The sequence below is a fragment of the Crocodylus siamensis genome, chromosome 1 (assembly GCF_052110815.1).
Source record: "Crocodylus siamensis isolate JL-2025a chromosome 1, ASM5211081v1, whole genome shotgun sequence".
In the NCBI taxonomy this organism is placed as follows: Eukaryota; Metazoa; Chordata; order Crocodylia; family Crocodylidae; genus Crocodylus; species Crocodylus siamensis.
Window position 1 is genome coordinate 26,704,449 of NC_143395.1, and position 19,697 is coordinate 26,724,145.

Genomic DNA, 19,697 nt, shown 5'->3' on the forward strand with positions numbered 1-19,697 from the left:
AATAACTACATGGCAACAAATCTTCCTTCTTTTGGAAAGCTTATATAAGAGAAGCCTGGAAATCCTGTCTTGCAGGTTCCAAAGTTATGTTTGAAACCACCTCTAAAGGAAAGCCTTTCCTATATTTTTTCAAAAAAGTGAGGTGCTGGGAGGGAGGAAAGACAAGTAAAGTATATGTTTTTTTTCCATTAGCACTGATGTGAATCATGAAGGAGGAATTCCTAGATTTTGTGCCTGGGTTGTTAGAGTCTCATGGAAAATTTTCTGAGACTGCCTTAAAAAGATGCATCTGTCCCATTTAAGATGTTGTATGAAGAATCTAGCTAATTCCTAACGACAAATATAGAACAGCATAGCCTGTCGTTTTGTATTAGCAACCAACTACATGCATAAAGTACTATAAACAAATACTTACTGTACCATGGGAAATAGTAAGAAAACCATTTTTAACTGAGCATTTCCTCTTCTGCCACACTTTTCTGATTCTGGTTTAAAAAAGACAAAGTGGTTCAAGTTTTAGTAAAATTAATAATAAATTTACATACAGCCTTCTAGGAGTTAATCTTTTTCCCACGATGTATTTAGTCTTACATACCCATCACTTTTCTTATAGAGACTACCATTTCTTTCAGTGCCATGCTCTTTGTTTCCCTGAGGCTGATGTAAACTGTAAGTTGTGCTCTGACGGATTTGAGAATCCTAAGGGATAAGAAAAAAAAAAACAAAAAAACACATTTTAACCAAAATATCTCTGTTAACAAGATGCACAGATCTTTCCTCCTGTCCTATCACTAATCCAAAAGAGTCCAAATGAAATAAAGTACTTTTTCTAACTCCATGATTCTCAACCAGTATGCTACCAGATCCTTTGTGTGAGGAGATAAGCAGATAAGAGAAACACAGGCTTAGGCTTGTCCCTACCCAAATGATCCACCACCCCCATTGCAAGGAGGTAAGCACTGTAATACATATATTAGTTTTTGAAATTAGGTGCCACTCAATTCACAAAATTCATGGAGGCTGCCTTGTGTCCAAAAATGTTGAGACCCATTTGTGTAACTTAAAGAACAAAAGCATTCCAGAGGCAATGAAATGGAGACGATCCTCCATGCCCAAAGGGAGGTAATCCCAACAAGGGTCAAAGGGAGCAGGAGGGCACATAAACCCCCATGGCTCACTAAGAGCATCCGGGAATGTCTCCTTGCTAAAAGGGAGGCATATACCCAATGGAGAGATGGGGTCATCGCCAAGAAGGACTATGTTATAGTCGCCCGAGGATGTAGGGGGGCAGTCAGGAGGGCCAAGGCAGAGTTGGAGATAGGACTAGCTTCCCGGATTAAGGACAATAAGAAGTCCTTCTTCAAATACATAGGGGGTAAAAAGAGGGTCCCGGGTAATGTGGGGCCCCTGCAGGACACGATGGGCAACTTAGTCATCACGCCAGATGACAAAGCTAACATATTTAACGATTTCTTTGCCTCTGTCTTCCTAAGTAGGGACCAGTTCAGCCACCTCCCTGCTGGGCCCCCCTCGGGCCCCGAGAGAGACACGCCTGGGCCAAGGGTTAGCGAGGAGTTAGTTAGGGTACTTCTGGAGAAGCTGGACGTGTTCAAGTCCGCTGGTCCGGACGATCTTCACCCTAGGGTTCTACAGGAACTGGCTGAGGTCATTGCGGGACCCCTGGCACGGCTCTATGAGCACTCGTGGTGCTCTGGCGAGGTGCCGGAGGACTGGAAGAGGGCCAATGTGGTCCCTATCTTCAAAAAGGGAAAAAAAGAGGACCCGGGAAATTACAGGCCAGTTAGTCTGACCTCAATCCCGGGTAAGCTCTTTGAAAAAATTATCCTGGCACACATCCAGGAGGGCCTTGCGGGGGAATGCATGCTCAGGGGCAACCAACATGGGTTTATCAGTGGCAGGTCTTGTCAGACCAACCTGGTGGCCTTTTACGATCAGGTCACCAAATCATTAGACGCAGGGGTTGCTGTGGATGTAGTCTTTTTGGACTTCCGGAAGGCTTTCGACACTGTCTCTCACCCTGTCCTCATCAAAAAGCTGAGAGACTGTGGTGTCGATGCCCACACGGTCAAATGGGTCGCCAACTGGTTGGAGGGCCGCACCCAGAGGGTGGTAGTGGATGGGTTCTTCTCGACCTGGAAGGATGTGGGCAGTGGGGTTCCGCAGGGCTCGGTCCTCGGGCCTGCACTGTTCAACATCTTCATCAGTGACTTGGATGAGGGGGTAGAAAGCACCCTGTTCAAGTTTGCTGATGACACTAAGATGTGGGGGGATGTGGGTGCACTAGAAGGGTGCAATAGGCTACAAGCTGACCTTGACAGGTTGCAACGGTGGGCGGATGAGAATAGGATGGGGTTTAACACTGATAAGTGCAAGGTGTTGCACATGGGGAGGAAGAACCGGCACCACACTTACAGGTTGGGGAACTCTCCTCTTGCCAGCACGGAGACGGAAAAGGATCTTGGAGTCGTCATTGACTCCACGATGAACATGGGCCGGCAGTGTGGGGAGGCAGTCAAGAAGGCCAATCGTACCCTATCATGCATCCACAGATGCATCTCGAGCAGGTCCAGGGAGGTGATCCTCCCCCTCTATGCGGCACTGGTCAGGCCGCAGCTGGAGTACTGCGTCCAGTTCTGGGCGCCACACTTCAAGAGGGACGTGGACAATATGGAAAGAGTTCAGAGGAGGGCCACTCGTATGATCAGGGGTCAGCAGGGCAGGCCTTATGAGGAGAGGCTACGGGACCTGAACCTGTTTAGCCTCCACAAGAGAAGGCTAAGGGGGGACCTTGTGGCCTGCTACAAACTGGTCAGGGGGGATCAGCAGGTATTGGGGGAGTCCCTGTTCCCCCGTGCGCTGCCAGGAGTGACCAGGAATAACGGTCACAAACTGGCGGAGGGTAAGTTTAGATTAGATATTAGGAGGCGCTACTTCACAGTCAGGGTGGCTAGGGCCTGGAACCAGCTTCCAGGGGAAGTGGTGCAGGCTCCGAGCCTGGGGATTTTTAAAAGGAAGTTAGATGAGCACCTTGCCGGGGTCATCTGACCCCGGTGCTCTTTCCTGCTAAGGCAGGGGGTCGGACTAGATGATCTACCTAGGTCCCTTCCGACTCTAGCTACTATGAAACTATGAAACTATGAAAAGATATTTTAAAAGTAGCCGGGAACTATACCTTCAACAGTTTCCTTTACTTATTTTTATTTGGCTTCACCATCACCACCACTTACATTCCTTTTAAGCTGATAATAAAGTTGCCCCAACCTATGCAAACATTACTGTGTTTATGCCACCAATGCATGCTGCTATTTGTAGCACCCTCCCATAAAACTCATTGAAGAAAGGTTTTCCTAAGGAATCTGTGCCAGCTCATTCAGTGAAATATCTAAATGGTTAAGGCACATGAGAGCCTTCCCACTCCACTGGGAAAAATGCTTCAAACGCCTTCTGTCTACCCACTCACTGCTGCCAAACTCCGAGCAATCTCCAGCATTAAAAGAAAAAAAGAAAGAAAGCAATCCTTAGTCTTAGCTCTTGGCTGTATCAACATTTTATGTGGTCCTCTGCCAGGTCAGTAGATAACATGTGGATCACTGTCTTGCAGTTTCCAAGAAATGCAGAACCCCTCTGCTGCTGCTGCTACAGGCTGGAGCAAACATGCTCCATGCCCCAGGTAGGAGCAAGCCACAGCTGCAGCTGCAGAAGGGTGGGAGGAGAAACAGGACACATAGGCTAGGAGATGGGGGAGAAGAGGGACTTGAGGCTGCAGGGGGTGGCAGGTACCAGGCGGGGCAGATAGGCAGCAGGGGGCAAGGGTCAAGTTGTTTGACCCCCCCACACACACATACACATACACACAGGCCCTGTTTGCCTTACTGCAACTAATTTAAGATGGCCTTCCAACAATTACATTCTCTACATGAAAATCATAACAAATGTATAAATTTTCCATGTACAGAATCTAAATTTCCAGGTCACCTCAAGTTCAGGGTCATCTTGGATTTGGGTAAATATACTACATTCCTACTTAAGGAGATGTGAATACAACACTGCTGCATTTCAGGAAGTATGTAGAAAATGACAGTGTCTGGAGTACCCAGAACAATACCCAGACCCAAACTGATAACAGGTTAATAGGAGCCAAACTATCATAGTTCTTTCCAGTGCACTGTTACAATCCTTTCCCGTCTTCAAAGAAAAAAAGTATGATTCAAAGACAACAGGAAAATGGGAATTTTGTCTGAATATGTTGAGGGAGTTACAGGTGGAGACCTGTGGACCTTTCATAGTTTCAGAAACAAGTGAACCTGAAAGAGACCATGCTGTGCCACCCCCAGGGCCACAGCTTTCTAGAGATTTCCATATTTCAGCATCATTTAGGAATATACCCCAATGAGTTGGAAAATGGTGAGGTTACTCTCAGAAGAACTGGATCAACACCCTGAAACAATTTTTCAGTTGATTTGTATCTTAGGCCCTAAACAAAACAGAAGACTGACCCTGCAAATAACAAGCATTATTCTTCTGAAGAAAGAGGAGAACAATATGTTCTAGTAATAAGGAACCTGATATCTCAAGCTGTATTAACCATAGGCCTATAGAACAGATTTGCCAATCTGTTAGAAATGGAATATTGTTAGAAATGCACAGCTTGCATCTTGCACCCGATAAGAAAGAAACACTGTCAAGGACTTTTTTTCCTTGCCCAGCCTTGCCACAGCTTTTCTTATACTAAATCGCAGACTCTCCCCCAGCTTCTCCCTAGCCTTTCTCATGCAAATTACAGAAGCTGGAATTCAACTGACTGTGTCCTTGAAAGCGGGGCGGGTTTAAACTCTTGGTGACCTATAGTAGTCTCTGAGCATGCTTAATTAGCTGATGCATATTTACCTCTCCGCCCTGCATACTTAAGTAGTTAATTATAATATACATGCGATGTATGTAGTGATGTAACCACATGTATGCTTGTATGAAACGGAAGTGAGCTGTAAGAGTTCCTGTTTCTGCACACGTGCCCAGGAGGAAAAAGATAAATACAGCCTGCAAAATTCCTTGGTGGGTTCAAAGTAATTTGAGTTTTTGACTCTGCTCTGACCCTATTTGCAAATACACCTTTTGTGCCATCTAATGAGTGTGTGTCTGTGATTTTGGTGGCCTCCAGAGAAACGAACCGCTTTAAGCATCAATTTGGCACCCCAGATGGGACGTCTCTGGATCACCTCGGGGCTCAGTGACAAGATCGTCTCTGCCACCACAGGGAGTGCGCACCGAGCCGCCTTTTTGGGCTCGCCCAGGGGGTTTGAGACGTGAGTCGGGGTACCCGAGAGATTAAAGGCTCCTGTGCAAAATTTTTGGTTTCTGAGGACGCCAGACACACATTCCGGCATTCTGATCGAGATCTCTGGGGTATCTGAGTGAGTATATGAATTCCCTTGCCCAATTTGGTCTGGATCCGGGAACAAAGACGCGTTCGATTTGGTTTAATACTGGGAAATTTTCGGCCTGGCATATGCGAACCGTCTGTAACTAGGATCTTTTGGTATTTGGTGTGCGTTGGATGCACTTTTGTGGGCATATGGGTGCGGGTCGCTCCCGTGTAGAAAACTCAGATACGCCTTTAAGTTATATATTACAAAACTTCAGTAAATTTGCAAAGCAGGCAGATTATGGAGTGAAGATGGAAAACGGTGATTTAATTAAGCTTTGTCAACTCGAGTGGCCAACATTTGGGGTCCACTGGACCCCAAAAGGATCCTTTGTAGTAAAAGTAGTGATAGCTATCCATGAAACAGTTATGCAGAACGGATATTGGAATCAATTTCCTTATATCGATTGTTGGTTGTGGGTGGTTCAAAATCAGCCACCTTGGATTAAGAAATGCTTAGTAAAGTCTCATGTGATGGTTGTTAAAGGAAAGACTCGAGGAGGACCGCCTGTACTCCCTGAGTCTAATGAGGGGGGGAATTCTGAATTGGCTGAGTATTGCATCCGCTCTCCGGTCACCCTGTCAGGTAGCGAGGATGAATCAGACACCTCCTCGGGATCCAGTCCCTCTGCACCACCGCCCCCTCCCTCAGGGAAACCACCACCAGCGTATCAAAGCATACCTAATGATTCAGAGCGTGAGCCTCAGCCAAGTGCCCCATCTGAATCAGGGAATAAGGGCTATTATTTGCACAGGACTGTAGAATCACAGCCGGTGCTGAACTGCCCGAAGCGAGAGGTTATCGGAGAGGGGGCAATGCAACTTTTGTCTACACCCCATTTAGTACTTCAGATTTATTTAACTGAAAGAATCAGAGCCCCTCTTTTCGTGAAGACCCTGAAAAGATGAGGGACCTGTTTCGATCTATTGGACAAACCCATCGACCCACTTGGGCTGATGTCCAGATAATGCTCCAAACCCTCCTGACCCCGGAGGAGAGGAGATTAGTGTTGGAGACGGCAGAGCGCATTGCAGCAGCCAGGGTAGAAGCGGAGGGAGCTGCTGGTCATACCTTGCGTGATACCTGCCCTGTTGAGGAACCGAGATGGGATAATCATACCGCAGAAGGAAGAGAGCTGAGTGCACGGTATCTGGGGATTATAGTGGAAGCAATGGGGAAGGAAGTGCCTCAGGTTACTAATCCGTCTAAATTGTATGAAGTGAGACAGGGAAGAGAAGAGGATCCCTCAGCTTTCCTCGGGAGGCTGTATGAGGCGTTCCGCAGGTTTTCGGACCTAGATCCAGGAGCCCCAGATAATCAACGCATGGTAAATCTTATGTTTATTGGTCAATCCGCTGCTGATATCCGTAAGAAGTTACAGAAAACTGAGGGAGGTGCTGGGAAACCGATTTCAGAGCAGGTGGAAATTGCATATAAGGTATATGGGAATCGTGAGGATATGCAGGAGCGCAAGGAGGATAAAAAGGCTCAGCAACAGATGGCAGCGTTGGCAGCTGCTATAACTGGAGGTAACCCTGGAAAGGCTGGGATGCAGAAGGGGAAAGGAGAAAGAGTGGGAGCAGACGTTTGTGCTTACTGCAGGGAGAAAGGACACTGGAAGAGGGAATGCCCAAAGTTAAAGGAGAAGAGAGAGGGTGAACCAAGAGGTCACCTCATGCGAGCAGAGGAAAAGGGTGAGGACACAGAATGAAGGGGACGGGGATCTAAGACCGCTACCCTTCGGGTTGGAGCCCAAGAAGATCCCATGGTAACCATTAGGGTTGGTGGCAAAAACTTTGAAGCCTTGGTGGATACTGGGGCTACATTTTCAATGATTCCAGAAAAAAAACCCTGTGCAGGAACTAGTGAACAGCATATACTTGTGGAAGGGATTGAGGGAACGCAATCCCGACTCCGTTTGTAAACCACTCCTCACCAAAGTGGGGGACCATTTGCTTGAGCACTCCTTTGTATATTCTCCAAGTTGCCTGGTTGCACTACTTGGGCGGGACCTACTCACAAAATTGCAAGCTGAGATATTTTTCAGAGACGACCACATGGTGGTCCAGCTACCTGTCAAGCAGAGCTCGAACTATCAGATGGCTCTCCTGGAGGACCGACGCCCTGTAGTAAGTTCTGAAGATCACATGACTGGAGTAGACCCTTCGGTATGGGCTGATGGAACCCCTGCACGAGCTAAGTCGGTCTCCCCGGTAAGGATCATACTCAAGGATGGGGAGGGGCCCGTTCGGGTAAAGCAGTATCCACTCAGCCGAGCGGCCAGAGCTGGACTCAAGCCGTTAATAGAGAAATACAAGAGGTGCGGATGGCTAGTGGTAGGGTCTTCACCATATAATACCCCCATTCTTGGAGTGCCAAAGGCAGATGGGGTCTCATACAGACTGGTCCAAGACCTGCGAGCAGTAAATAAGAAGGTCCTTTCAGACCATCCTGTAGTCCCGAACCCACACACGATTTTGACACAAGTACTGGGGGAAGCTGAAATATTTTCAGTGCTAGATTTGAAAGATGCTTTCTTCTCCATTCCTCTTCACTGAGAGAGTCAAAAATTGTTTGCTTTTGAATGGGAGGATCCAGATACTTTCCATAAAGCCCAACTCATGTGGACAGTTCTTCCACAAGGATTCATAGCAGCCCCCCATATTTTCGGACTTGCCCTTCAGAAGGACTTGGAGGAGTGGAAGGGATCACACCCCGCAGTGACTCTCCTCCAGTATGTGGATGACCTGCTAGTTGCAAGCCCAAACTTGCAACTCTGCGAGGAAGCCACTAGGTCACTGCTAAACACCCTAGGGGAAAAAGGATATAAAGTCTCTAGAGAGAATGCCCAAAATCTCAGCCTCAAGTTACATTTTTGGGATATAAGCTCTCAAAAGGGAATCAGAGCCCTGAGTGCGGATCGCATACAGGCAATCCAAGGTCTAACCTCACCTAAGTCACCCAAGGAGCTGCGGGCATTCCTAGGGCTAACTGGGTTCTGTCGACTATGGATACCAGATTATGGTGGGAAGGCTAGACCACTGTATGACTCACTGACTAAGGAGAGTCTCACTAAATGAAAATGGAATAAAGAAATGCAGCATGCCTTTGATCTGCTCAAGGCAGCATTAACCCAGCCCCCTGCCCTGGCCATCCCAAATAGTAAAAAGCCATATCGACTGTATGTTCATGAGAATCGAGGGGTCGCATCAGGGGTGCTGACACAGCCATGAGGCCCAACCTGGAGACCCGTGGGATAGTACTCAAAGGTTCTAGATCCAGTTGCACTCGGGTGGCCAGCCTGTCTTCGGGCTGTGGCAGCCACAGCAGTGGTTGTTGAAGAAGCCCAGAAGATAGTCATGGGTGCGGATATGGACATGGAGTTCCCCAGATTCTAGGGACTGAGGGAGGAAAGTTTCTCAACCCCTCCAGACAGTCACGGTATGAAATATTTTTGCTGTCTAATCCAGGACTTACTTTCAAACATACTACAGCCTTAAACCCTGCAACCTTGCTGCCGGAGCCAGGGAAACCGACGCATGACTGCCTTGAGGTCCTGAATCAAACCACACAGGTGCGGCCTGATCTTGCTGAGGACCCAATTGAAGACCCAGATGCTGTATACTTCGTAGACAGCTCCAGCTCTGTCATCGATGGAAAAAGACGAACAAGATGTGCAGTGGTAACCTTGGATAAGGTAGTATGGAGGGAGTCATTGCCGAGCTCATGGTCGGCACAGGCCGCGGAACTCACTGCGCTCACCCGAACATTACAGCTGGGGACAGGCCAGCGGGTTAATGTATACACTGATTCTCGCTATGCTTTTTCTACGGTCCATGCGCACGGACTATTGTGGAAAGAAAGGGGTTTCATTACGGCTTCTGGGAATAAAATTGCTAACGGCCCCCAGATTATCAAGCTACTAGAGGTACTCCACCAGCCTAAAGAGGTAGCAGTCATTCATGTGCGGGCCCATGGGAAGGCTGCTGAGGAAAAGCATAAGCTTGGAAATGCAAAGGCTGATGCGGCAGCAAAGGAAGCTGCATTTATTGGTGGAGAAGCGGAGGAAGTAGCCAGGCAGGCCTTGTCCCATGCCATATGGCCATACGTCCGGGATTTAGTCCCGCAGTATTCCCCTGAAGAAGATAAATTTGCACAGAAAGCTTGTGCAAAAAAGAACTCCCAGGGGTGGTGGATAGTACCGGGAGGAAAGGTCATGATACCCAGGCCACTGCTTTGGGAAGTGCTGCATCAGCTTCATGCAAGAACCCATATGGGTGGCTTGGCTATGGGTGATCTAGTGATCCGCCAAGCAGTAGTCCCAGGGCTATATGTAGAAGCTCAGCATATTGCTACCAGGTGCATCACATGCCAGAAAGTAAACCCTCGAAGGAAACCCCCTGTGCCAATGGGAGGTAGACCCTGGGCAGCGTACCCTGGACAAGCGTGGCAGATTGATTTTGCCGAGCTCCCACGGTCCGGACATCACGGGTTTTTACTTGTCATGGTAGACCAGCTCTCTGGTTGGGTCGAGGCATGGCCCACCAGAACTGCCACTGAGGCTACAGTAGTGAAGTATTTGTTGCAGGAGATCATTCCCCGGTATTCTCTGCCTGAATCCATCGAGTCGGATCAAGGACAACACTTTGTGGGAAAGGTAGTTCAAGAGGTCGCACAAGCCCTCAAGATCACTTGGAAACTACACACACCATGGAGACCACAGAGTTCGGGACAAGTGGAACGCATGAATAGGACCTTAAAGACTCTACTCACCAAAATCTGTATTGAAGCACGCCTTAAGTGGCCTCAAGCATTGCCGCTAGCTCTTACTTGCATTCGAAACACTCCCCGACGGGGCCTCAAATTGACCCCATATGAAATTATGTTTGGCAAGCCCCCTCGAGTCTTACCCCCTGGGATGCGAGAAAATGTAACTGTTGAATTAGGTAATAGCGAGCTTCATATGTACGTAATTGCTTTGCAGTCTGTCTTGTCTTCTCTTCACAGGTATGCAGCCTCCTTTCAGCGTCTGCCTTTAGATGTACCGGTACATGACTTCTGCCCGGGAGACTAGGTCTTGGTGCAGCAGTGGAAAAAGGAACCTTTGACTGAGAGGTGGAGTGGTCCTTTCCAGGTACTTCTAACAACCCACACCAATGTAAAGATTGCTGGCCATGACCATTGGATACACCATACCCGTGTGAAACGACATCCACGAGCGTCAGAGGACACAAACTCCCAGGACGAACTCACTCCGAAAACTGAGTCATCCTCGGAACAAGAAGCCAGCAAGTGGAGCTGTGAACCTACTGGTGATCTCCAAGTGCGCCTGAGGTGGCTTAATCAAAGTTCAGAAAATTAGACAAGAAAGCAAAAAGAAAAAGTTTAGGCTGTATTTGATCTCAAGAAAGGGAGAATATGGTGGGAATCTTAATATGCCTTGTTGTTATCTATGTAGTAAGAGAAGCAGGATTGAGCAGCCCTAGCCGCCAGCCTATATCCCCGCTTCCCCCAATTGCTCCCCCAGGGACAAATTTGTATGTTGACATGATGGAAAGAATTGCAGGTACCTTCAATCTCACCAACTGCTGGGCCTGTGGGGGACTCCAAGAGGCCGGAGAACAGTGACCTTGGAGGGCTTTTCCTTTGGCCCCAAAATGGTTGGTAAGTGATAAGGCGGATGTTAAGAGTACTGGTCAAGAATGGGATGAGAACCGCAGCTGGGATCTTTCCCAAGTGGCATTAGGAGAGTACTGTATTAGCAATAATGGTACAGGGAGGAGTTTGGGACATAGCCAGTGTACATGGACATTGAAATGGGTCCGAACATGCACTACCTGTTATGCCCTTAATTGCAGCAAGTATGCAGGTCAATGGAATTCTACTGCTGTTAAGCTCCCAAACTCCACATAGATGAAATGTAACCCATCCACTCCACAATCATCCCCGTATGATGAAGACACCTGCTTCAAAAAGGTCAGAAGGGCAAGAGTATCATGTTTTGATCCTAACATTACAAAATGTCAGGCATATAATGAGACCCGAAGTGAACGATTCATACCTTACTTCTATAATTGGCAATGGGCGCACCCGAATGGCACGATGGCATGGTTTAATAGATATTGGAGTGCCTCAAATGACACAAATGAAATAACCGAGTGCGAGTATAGGGATAAAGATGGCGTATGGAGATGTCAGCTTAAACCGAGTGACCATTACACCGGCCCTTTAGGGCATAGGGACAACAAATACTATCCCCCTCTTTTCTGGTGGAACCGTGACCCCCTGGCCTTGGGAGGGGAGAACAGGGCCTTAAAAGGACATTATTGGATTTGCGGAAGGCGAGCCTATACGGTACTGCCACAACGGTGGACAGGAACCTGCTACATTGGGTAATTGTACCAGCTTTCTTTTTACTACCGTTTGAGGTTGGAAATAAGTTGGGAGTCTCTTTGTATGATGATTGGAAAAGGACCAAGAGAAGTATTGATGTAAGTTTGACACGGGGTGGCTCCCAAAAGTGGAATGAGGATGAGTGGCCCCCTCAAAGGATTATTGAGTATCATGGACCAGGTACATGGGCTAATGATGGGAGTTGGGGATACCGGACACCAATATACATGCTAAATAGAATCATCAGGTTGCAGGCAGTCTTGGAAATAATTACTAACCAAACTACCACTGCTCTCGAGTTACTGGCCCGACAGTTTTCAGATGAGAGAAGCCATATACCAAAATCGAATGGCCTTAGACTATTTACTCGCAGAGGATGGCGGAGTCTGCGGAAAGTTCAACCTTTCTAATTGTTGTCTCCAAATAGATGATAATGGAAATAGATGATAAGCAGTCTTAGAGATTGCCAAAGAGATTAGGAAAATAGCCCATGTACCAATACAAACGTGGGAAAACACATGGGATAAAGACTGGTGGTCTAATCTACTTGGAGGACCCTGGTGGAAGAAAGTAGGGTTTGTATTTTTGTGTGCTCTGACTGGTTTGATTTTTATTCCTTGCCTTGCTCCCTGTCTCACTAGATTGATAACCACCATAGTTGAAGGGATGCAAGTTGCAGCAGTCCCCCTCAAAGCGCAGACTGTAGCAAAAGTCATGGTACTCAGAAAAATTCCTCGTAATTATCTTGATCTGCCTAAATGAAAATGGGGAGCAGAAAGCATCTTGAGGGGGGAACATTGTTAGAAATAGAATATTGTTAGAAATGCACAGCTTGCATCTTGCACCCGATAAGAAAGAAACACTGCCAAGGACCTTTTTCCTTGCCCTGACTTGCCACAGCTTTTCTTATACTAAATCGCAGACTCTCCCCCAGCTTCTCCCTAGCCTTTCTCATGCAGATTACAGAAGCTGGAATTCAACTGACTGTGTCCTTGAAAGTGGGGCGGGTTTAAACTCTTGGTGACCTATAGTAGTCTCTGAGCATGCTTAATTAGCTGATGCATATTTACCTCTCCGCCCTGCATACTTAAGTAGTTAATTATAATATACATGCGATGTATGTAGTGATGTAACCACATGTATGCTTGTATGAAACGGAAGTGAGCTGTAAGAGTTCCTGTTTCTGCACACGTGCCCAGGAGGAAAAAGATAAATACAGCCTGCAAAATTCCTTGGTGGGTTCAGAGTAATCTGAGTTTTTGACTCTGCTCTGACCCTATTTGCAAATACACCTTTTGTGCCATCTAATGAGTGTGTGTCTGTGATTTTGGTGGCCTCCAGAGAAACGAACTGCTTTAAGCATCAAATCCATGAAATTACATTGGCTCTGATTTAAAAAAAAATGTTTTCCTGTGTGCTGTTTTAGCCACTTATAAGCAATGCACACCGTTATATGGTGGAGAATAAAAACACAGGAGAAAAAAATGGAGAAATAAAGCTCACCTAAGTGAATCTCTGGGAATATCTAAGCATAAACCTGTTAAAAGAATAAATTGATCATCTAAGAAATAAGCCTACTAATTTAATAAAACTCTCATTTGCCAAAGAGATGCAATATCATGTTTCAAATGTACTCTTTGTGTGAACATTAATTTATTTAAGTTTAGGTTGCTCGAGTGTAAATGTGACAAAATTATATTAAACATACAATGCTCCAAAAGGTGCAAATGGACTTAGGAAATTACTTTTTGTAAAGACTGACTTATCCAAGACTGTTCGATGCTGAACTATTTGTTTTGGCATATCTGGCTGCCAAGCATAAAAGTGGTACAAGGTATAAAAAAATTCTCATCTGTGCCTAAGGACTGCTTTTTGACAGTTTACTGACCTCAAAAGTATGTCTGCTAGCATATAAAAATATTTCTTGATACCCAGGTATCCCACCTTCATCCTTCAAATAATGGAAAGCATGGGCATTTGCAAGCTGGCTGATGTCAGCATCAGACACTGGTTCCTCAATCTAGTACTGTTTTTTAGGGTTGAATCAGAAAAAGAACATACCAAGGACTGGGCAGATTTTATAAAACTCTTCATTAAGGTTTAAAAATCATAAACTAACTTATCCACACATTCTGTTTTTTTCAGGTTAAAGCTAAATGTCCCAAAATGTGCTCTGAGTATTGGCACTGAAGTATACATGCCATTCTACTTCTCTCAGAAAGGAAGAAACTTTTATTATGTGAGTACCACCTTTGTACTCGAACAAAAACAGGGAGGCACTGATTGCAGCCAGCTCTCTCCTGCTTCAGATTCACTGTGCCCTGCAAATGTTACATTCCCTCCCCTTTTCTTTATGCCCTTCTGCAAGTGCAGAGCTCTCCTCTTAAGATATTTAGAAGTTCTGCAAGAGCTTAATTTTAGTTACCCAAGCCCTCCATCTCAAAGGCTAGGGACAGAAGTTACACACAAATCAGTTTAAGTATTCAGAAACTAGTCTAAACCTATTACAGAACAGAAGCTTGGTGCACAAAGCAGTTCCAAAATGGCTGAAACTGGTTTAAGATAAATCAGACTTAACTGATTTAGGTCAAACTGGTTTATGAGACTTCTGTTCCAGACCTTCCTGGTTAAAATTAAATCAGAGTCTCCCAGCATCTCAAAACAGGCTGTGTGTTCACTTCCTCTTCCTGCTGCCCCCAAAGTCTCTGGGATTTGCAGTCCAGAGCCACAACAGCAGAACTCTGCAGCATTGCTCATCACTTCATTTTCCTGCATCCAGGTGCCTTTGGGATTTGTAGTCTGTGATCACAGCCAGCAGGACTCCACAGGGGCATTCCCTTCTGTTTAATACATGCTCGTTTCAGAGAAAGGACTGTTCTTATTCAAGCTTTTATGAATTCAGTGACACTACCATTTTCCCTACCCACCCCCTCCTCAGCCTGGCAGGCACTCCCCCCACCCCTGCAGACCCTCCAGATAGCTCTGGGCTGGGGCTTGGCCATTCTCCCTCTGCTTGAGCAGGGAGGGGGGAAAAGCCTTGGAGCTGCACTCTAGCACCCTCCAACTTCTGATTTGAACCACTGAAGGCATGTGATTGCATTTCCTGAATCAAAAGTGAATGTCTGTTTGTTTACTTGCCAGTTCAATCTCTGCAGTTTAGACTAACCTGCAAAGACGGAATTGATTCAGCCTCGGGGTTTTTGGCTGTCTCTACCTAGCCAAAGTTTTCAGATGACCTCCAAAGCTTACAAATACTGGAATTCCCCTGTATTCCCCAGTGTTTTGCTGCTTTTTTCTGTAAAATTTCTCTTTCGCTCCCTTCCACCCACTCCTTTTCATCTGTTGTTTACGCTCCATTTCTATGTTTGGCTAATTGGGAAGCAAATAATACAACCTTCCTGCTTTATCTCAGCTGAAGAGGAAGCTACTGTAGATGACGTATATTTCCACACATTCATTAGTACTAGCAGAACATTTAGAAGCATTAACATTATTGCCTGATCAAAATAAAAATGGGACTAGTGAACAGGATAGAGAGCTTATCTCTTCTAGGTCATTAGTTCAAATGCAGCCCAAGTTAATAGCATCCAAAACTATTACCATCTGGTGTTTTTTTCCCCCCTAAGCTTTGTGACAAATAGGTTCACGATTTCATTCTAGTTCCTGCTAGACAAGATGCCATATCACAAGTCACCATCACACTTAACATCCTTCCAGTCTGCCTCAGCATGCCTTCTCCATATTCAGAGCCCCAGCATGATCTATTTCCTTATTTCTGCTTTGTATACTGTTTACATTCAGGAGTTCATACATCATGGATCGCATTGTAGGGCAAGATCTGGTGGCAGGAAGAGTGCGGGAATAATGCTGATTACCATTGGAAACAAATGGCAGTTCATTATAGGACACAAGCAACATCTAAAAACGGTAGCTGAAAGAGTGGGATTGAGGGGGAAGAGGAAATATGTGAGGGGAAGCCAAAGGATAAGGGTTGTGTTTTGTTTTGGTGTTTTTAAGTACATCTTAATCATAAAACGATCAGGACTTACTAAAGCATGCAAGCCACAGAAACTGAACCTTGTTCCCTTTATCAGCTTTCAAGTGAGTCATTTTATTATGGCATGTTTATAGTGAGTCACTTCTCTGACTATTACCACACTTAAAATTACTTCTACAGTGTTACAAAAGACTTTCTTCTAAATCAAACTGAATAGCATAGCAAACATCTGACGTTCTTTTTAGAAACAGAACAGTGAAGACACTGTCCCATAAAAATATTCAATACCACTAGAGTAATTCTGAAAAATTCAGCTAACACCTCTACAACTTGAATATAAGAAAACAAGAGAAATGAACTTCTCTACCATTTTAATGTATGGCAGGCAAATAATAGCTAGCTTTCCACATACCATCAGTGCAGAGTTTTTATTCTTAACTTTAACTGTATTTTAAAAGACCTAAAAAGGAATGGCTTCTATAACACAAAGCATGGCTGTTTTAACATAAAAGGGATTATTAACAGCAGTTACATTTTCAATCCATCCCCATATGCCCTCCAAAACAAGAAAGGTCATTGTTATCTCCAGCAGCTGATCCTTCCACAACTGTGAATAACACCAGGATTTTAGCCAGTTGCACCAATTATGCTCATGCTGCTTATGAGTCAGCTGATTTCAACTACTCCATTCACTTCTACTTATAATGCTCTTCTCCTTGATCTTCTACAGCTTTTCAAGAACCCATGTTTTCCTGGATTTCCCAGGATGATCTCAGTTGATGCGTTTGAGAAACCACACTGTTCTACAGTCTGCACATACAGTCGGCAGCTTAAGGTATTGCAAGCCCCTCCAAATTCCCTTAAGGCAAGGCTATCACAGTAAAGACTAAAGAACAGATAAGCCAGATTCCAGTAGTGCTGAAGGAGTCAATGGCTAACTGTGATCAATATATAACATTGCTGTAATCTAGCAGAAATCAATCCTAAACAGTGTATGAATACAGACCAATAATTAGTTTCCAATCTCTGAAGTTCTTTAGTTACAATGCGGTCTAACAAGGTTTTGTTTAACTCTAGGTAAGTTATTATTTCAAGGTTTGTACTTGGTCTTGAAGCATTATATATTTTTTTCAAATTAAAGGATCAGTTAAAAAAAATTAGAAGCGACAGGCAAGGTGCACACATGCCACATGCACACACATGGAAAGCTTCATGGGTATGGGGAAATGTTTACTGTCATAAAAAAATATTCATTATGAACATGTAAAAAGAACAAAAACATAATACGGACAGAAACAACATGTGTTAATTCATACATAAAAATCATATAAATAAAAACCATCTTTAAAAGGCCTTAGGTAGACCAAATCAAGCAACTGGATTTGATTTCCAATTAATGGAAAAAATAGTCTATTAAAATTGGCATGCATTCAAAAGCTCTCTTTCCCCATAAAAAACTAATATTTTTTGTGCAGTTCACAGAATACAGAAGAAAAACAAACAGTTCTTCCATATGGACAAAATGAGCATTTTTAAGTGGAAAAATCCAGTTTCTTGAAATCCAACTAGAAAACATGCACTTGCTATTTATAAGAAAGCTGAATCACTTACTCTCCTAGACTTCGGTCACATAAAGGCAAATGCATTTTAGGAGGGAAACAAAATTAGTTACAGTACAAGATATTACATTTCAGTGAAATAGATGGACATACCGTTAGTTGGCTGTACATTAAAACATTATCAGAGTTGACTGGCTTCCCTTTGTTAACTTTGTTTTTCAAATAATTTTTAGAAAGCAACCATACTTTTAATGCCTTTTGCAAGATGCAAGACTGTTGTACTAAGAACATAACAACATGTTTTGTTTTGGAAAATTTTAAGATTACTTGTAAATCTTTAAGTATTAAAATCATCATCCCAAAAATCTGTATTTCCTATACCTTGGGGCACACAAATTTGTATGATCTGTATTTCACGATTACATATTTTTCAATTTGTAAAATGTGCTCATTGAGTGCTCTGGAAACCACGTCCTTAATAACAATGATACTTACCCTGCTTCGAGCCACCTTCCTTGAGAAAACTAAAATTGTGCAACATGTCCCAAATGGCAAAAACTCTGACCCAAAGGAAAAGCAAATTTTGCTGGTATTCTTGCTCTCCACACTTGCATTCAGGTTCCCAGGTCTCAGCCATGAGAATGACTATCAAGAGAATGCATCTCAGCTGATCACAGACAATAAGCCAGCACCTAAAGAAAAGTGGTTGTCTCCAATACGTTCAAGACTGAACCATGGAAAGCTTTATACTTGAAGGTCAACATCTTAAAGTGTACTTATTGAAAAAAGGCTGCAGGCTGTCATCTAAAGGTAGATGTTGAGAAACAGCATTCTCCTGTGAAATGTCAGAAGACAGCTGGGTTCCAGAAGAACCTCAACAAGGTGAGACAGTCTGCCTCAGCATGCCTTCTCCATATTCAGAGCCCCAGCATGATCTATTTCCTTTTTTAAATAACCCTTTCAATTAATTATCTCTTTTAACTCCAGATCATCACATCTGCCTTGTCTGGGCTGAACTTTAGTCAACTCACAAGCAAACTCTACCCTGCTCACTTTGGCAAGGGATTGAAAAGTAAAGCTCCTTCTTCTGTCGGTTGTCTAACAAAGGAGCTTTCAGCTCTGAGGCACCTGGATTCTCATCCCAGTGAAGTATAAAATGTCTTCCTATTTTTTTTTTCTCCAGTGGCAGGTACAGATACAAATTAAACAAGGGATGACAGAAAAATCTGCAAAATGCTGAACAAGAGTTTGTGTAAAGCAGACAAGCCATGACCTGAAGCTATTTTTGCAAAACTCCATCCAACCTTGCCAGACACGGTTCTTTGGGTGAATCTGATATCTTTTATTAGACTAACTTAAATAGTTGGAAAAAATATTTTTAAGCAAGCTTTTGGGTTTAAAAACCCTTCCAACCTTGCCCAAATTTGCAGGCCAACAGCAGCTGAGTCAGAAGTATCAAAGACTGCTTACTGATCTGTCAACATGGTAAGCTTGCCATGTCTAGAATCCAGAACAGCACAGCTTCTGAATTAAGCCTAAATACACAGCCATACTTAAGAGATAAATTAAGTCTCTAGAAGAAACTCCTTCATATTTGAGCAATAATATCTCTCTCTCAAAGGAGAAGCTTGGAAAGGGCAGAAGTGACATGCTTTTAATTTTATTAATTAACCCAACAAGCACTCGAAAGAAAGAGAAATCTTTTGCGTAAATAAGAGAAAGCACTTGAGATCTCAACCACTGGTAGACCTAACATCCGGGAATAGATTATAAATCAACCACAACAGGCACAGATCCAACCCACAGGCTGCAAACCAGCACTCCTGCATATTTTGACTCTAGTTGAGCAATCCAGTTAACATGGAGAGATCACGTTTTTCTTCCGAAAAACTGTTCAGTCTATTAGATCACTCAATTAACTCAACATTCTGACACCTTTGAAAAGTGATGTCTTGCAGCAGAATATCAAGCGCCATTACTACTGTTACAGATGAGGCAGGAAGTATTTATGTGTTCAGAGTTATTTTAGTTTATAATACTCTTACTGGCATTATAAAATATATTTACCATGTGAGGTCCGTACTGGCTGGGGTTTATAATTATTGTCAATGTATTTTGATTCTCAGTTTGAGTGATAGAAGCACTTGCCTGCAGTTTACAGAACAGCATACACTATTCAATCTCTAATATTAGGAAACGAGAGGAAAAACCCTTTTACAAAAAGCTCTCATTCAAAATTGGCAAGGATTCCTTCTTTTAAAACCCTGTCAGAAGCACCCAATATGAGCATCAAAACAGAAATAA

At 44.2% G+C, this 19,697-nt stretch overlaps 1 protein-coding gene and 1 long non-coding RNA gene across 3 annotated transcripts in view; one reads left to right on the plus strand and one right to left on the minus strand.

Annotated features, from left to right (window-relative positions):
• Window positions 1-19,697, minus strand: part of ASAP2 (ArfGAP with SH3 domain, ankyrin repeat and PH domain 2) — a 171,764-nt gene that overhangs the window by 48,653 nt on the left and 103,414 nt on the right. For both annotated transcript variants that reach the window (XM_090032346.1, XM_090032337.1), the window contains exons 10-11: window positions 596-699; window positions 416-485 (exon numbers count right to left, since the gene is read on the minus strand). In XM_090032346.1, the coding sequence (XP_089888472.1) occupies window positions 416-485; window positions 596-699 (174 nt within the window). The remainder of the gene's footprint in view (window positions 1-415; window positions 486-595; window positions 700-19,697) is intronic.
• On the plus strand, window positions 10,455-19,519 carry LOC149872667 (uncharacterized). The gene is made up of 5 exons (XR_016440220.1): window positions 10,455-11,420; window positions 13,983-14,076; window positions 16,565-16,669; window positions 18,012-18,275; window positions 18,381-19,519. It is a non-coding gene; the product is annotated as an uncharacterized LOC149872667 (long non-coding RNA).